Raw genomic sequence first — 2,838 nt, 5'->3', positions numbered from 1 at the left:
TTATTCAAATGNAGGTCAAGAAGTTTCATGCTGGGCCAATAATCCAAATATGCTTGAAATTATATCAGAGATTAAAGATTTAACCAAAGATATATCTGTTCTTAAAGTAAAACATCATGAGTTGATTACAAAAATTACAAATAATCAGATTCTTATAACAATTTCAGGAGTCCATCCTAGAAAATATTCTGCAAAACTTGAAATGCTTTTCAGAAAGAATTTTATCAGGAACTTGCATGAGGTTGAAGAAATTTTTCATAAGACTTCTCACAATGGTTGTGATTCTGAGATTTCTAATGATTATTTAAGTGGGCTTAAACCCGATGAAGAACTCCGATCAATTAAAGAACAGCTTTTAAGGAGATTCAAAGATCGGGAGTGATTTTTGTTCATGTTGTTTTGTTATTGTTTTTTTAGTCCATTTTTTCATTGAAAGTCTTTTATGATTAATATTCTCACATAAGAGAATTTAAGGAGAAAAAAACAATGTTAAGAATGTTGTTGTTTTTTGTACTTGTCAAATCTGAATAATAGTTATTTAGTATTTGGATGGATTGATATTGTGCTGGTGCTAGTTTGTATTTCTTAATCAGATTCTGTGTCGTATTCAAAGTCTTTGGGTAATTTTTCCATCTTTGAGAATATATGATCTGTAAAACAACATTCAAATTTGATTTTTTCTTGAGATTTACCCTCAAGTGTTCTTGGACACATTTTTTTCCATAAATTAATAAGCCTTGTAATTTCTGCTTCTTTCGGTACCCATTTAGAGCTTGATCCTGTTACTCTAATATGTATATAATTGAGATTTTTTCCATATCTTTCAATCCAAGAGCATAATTGAATAAGGTCTTTAGGTTCTAAATTCTTATCTTTAAATAATGAAACTTTAAGAACTTGAATTCTATTAAGTTTAAGTTGGCAAAAGAAATCTATAGGTATCAAAAATGATAATGCTGATAGTTCCTTGAGTGTTACTTGATATTCAAATAAGACTCCTAACATATATCCAGAATAAATCAAATTATCAAATCCAAAAGAGAGGACTATCCTTGAATTAGATATACTCAAACATGTCTTGATTGGATCTACCAAATATTCTAAAATAGTTCTTGAAATTAAGTTTCTGTGTATCTCAGTAATACTTTGATACTTCATTTCTTGTAACTGATTATCTAGAATTAAAATATGAGTATTTAATGAATATAGTACATTACTTATATTTTCTGGATTATTATTCTCTTTTGTTTTAGAAATATTTATTATCCATCGTTTAATATCTAGAAATGGTTGCATTACCTGCGAATCATGCTGAAAAGGTGATTTGTTTTGTAATTTATTATTCATATAACCATTTTCATTAATTTTACTAGACTCTTTTGTATTTCTATTATAATTATCTTTATCTTTCAGTTTCATACCTAAAAGGTCATAATCGTTTTTGTTTTTGCAAGAAATATCATCAGGATGAGAGAATCCTAAGTTTGTATAATCTGAATTAAGCATGAAATCAGATTCCTCTTGGATACTCATACTATGATATTTATTGATATTATAATAATGATTTTTAGATGATCCATCCTCGAACTTTAAATTATAAGTTGCATAAACTTTCTGGTAATTATATAAAAGTTGGTTACCTTCAATTTCATAACTTTGAAATTTATATCTTGAATTATTATTTGAAAGTGAAAACATTAAAATTAAATGATCAAATGTGTCTAAAGGTATATATAAATTTCTTAATTCCAGTACTTTAAGCATTGAAAAGGAATTTTCCCTATAATATCTCATATTGACTTCTCTTAATTGTTTAACAGCTTCATATTTTGACCTTTTTTTAAAATCTTTATTATCTTGAGAATTTCCTACAATTCTAAGTTCTCTTAAATTTTCCAGATTTGGAAAACTTCCAATGAAGAAGTTTTCTAAGAATTGTAATTCAGAAATTTCGTGATTTGGTATTCTTAATTCAAAAAATTCAATGCCTATGCCTTTTTCAATATTATTATATCTCTGGAATGGATCATAAATGTCATTTCCTAATGAAAAATTTGCTTCATAAATTACTTTCTATAAAAAATAAAATATTTAAAAAGTTTATACAATTATTTTATTAATATTCTTTTGGTTTTCTTTTTTTTTTAATTAACTTACCTTCAAATTAGGAAAAAACCTTGCAAAAATTGGATCTGTCCTGATGCATTGAAACTCTTTAACTGAGTTTATTGAGATTTTTGTCTTACTTTCAAGAATTTTTGTTCGCTTTATACCCTCAAATTCACAATCCTCTAATTCAAGTATTTGCAAATTAACAAATTCATCTAATTGCAAAAGTTTCAAAAAATCAACAATAGAAAGGTCAATATTCTTTAATCTAAGCCTTTTTATTGAATTTTTGAAATTATGAATCACATCCCTAATAATATTCTCGTTATTTTCATTATTATCACTCTCTAAATCTTCGATTATTCCATTCTTAATGATCTCCAATTCGCAAATATCAAAAAGAATTGTTTTTTCAAATGTTTGAATTTCTTCAAGCAATCGAGCTAAATTACTAATTGAATTTGAATATATTATCACTAGCCTGCGGATAGTCTGAAAATTAAAAAAGAGTAATTTTTTATTATTATCACTTTCCTCCCCACTTTCTATGTATTTCTCATTACCTCCGCTTTTTCCATTATCCAAAATCACCTGAACTTACCTTTAAAATTGGGAGTGAAATTGTCGAAATTTCATATTTATCCAACTTATTTAACGGCAAAATTAATGTATCAATTAATTCCAATGACCGACTCCTAATGTTCTTTGATATATTCAGACCCATTTTGG

General features: G+C 26.5%; 2 protein-coding genes across 2 annotated transcripts; one reads left to right on the top strand and one right to left on the bottom strand.

The window, feature by feature from the left end:
* Positions 1-49: 49 nt before the first annotated feature.
* Positions 50-382, top strand: Chro.10405 (hypothetical protein). Its single annotated transcript, XM_660142.1, has 1 exon — positions 50-382. The coding sequence occupies one exon, from the start codon at positions 50-52 to the stop codon at positions 380-382; it is 333 nt and encodes a 110-aa protein (XP_665234.1).
* Positions 383-585: 203 nt separating this feature from the next.
* Chro.10404 (hypothetical protein) lies at positions 586-1,794 on the bottom strand. Its single annotated transcript, XM_660141.1, has 1 exon — positions 586-1,794. The coding sequence occupies one exon, from the start codon at positions 1,792-1,794 to the stop codon at positions 586-588; it is 1,209 nt and encodes a 402-aa protein (XP_665233.1).
* Positions 1,795-2,838: the final 1,044 nt, after the last annotated feature.

This window comes from Cryptosporidium hominis (assembly GCF_000006425.1).
Source record: "Cryptosporidium hominis TU502 chromosome 1 CHRO011120, whole genome shotgun sequence".
NCBI classification, from domain to species: Eukaryota; Apicomplexa; class Conoidasida; order Eucoccidiorida; family Cryptosporidiidae; genus Cryptosporidium; species Cryptosporidium hominis.
Note: the sequence above shows the minus strand (reverse complement) of the source record. Positions and strands in the feature narration are given on the sequence as shown.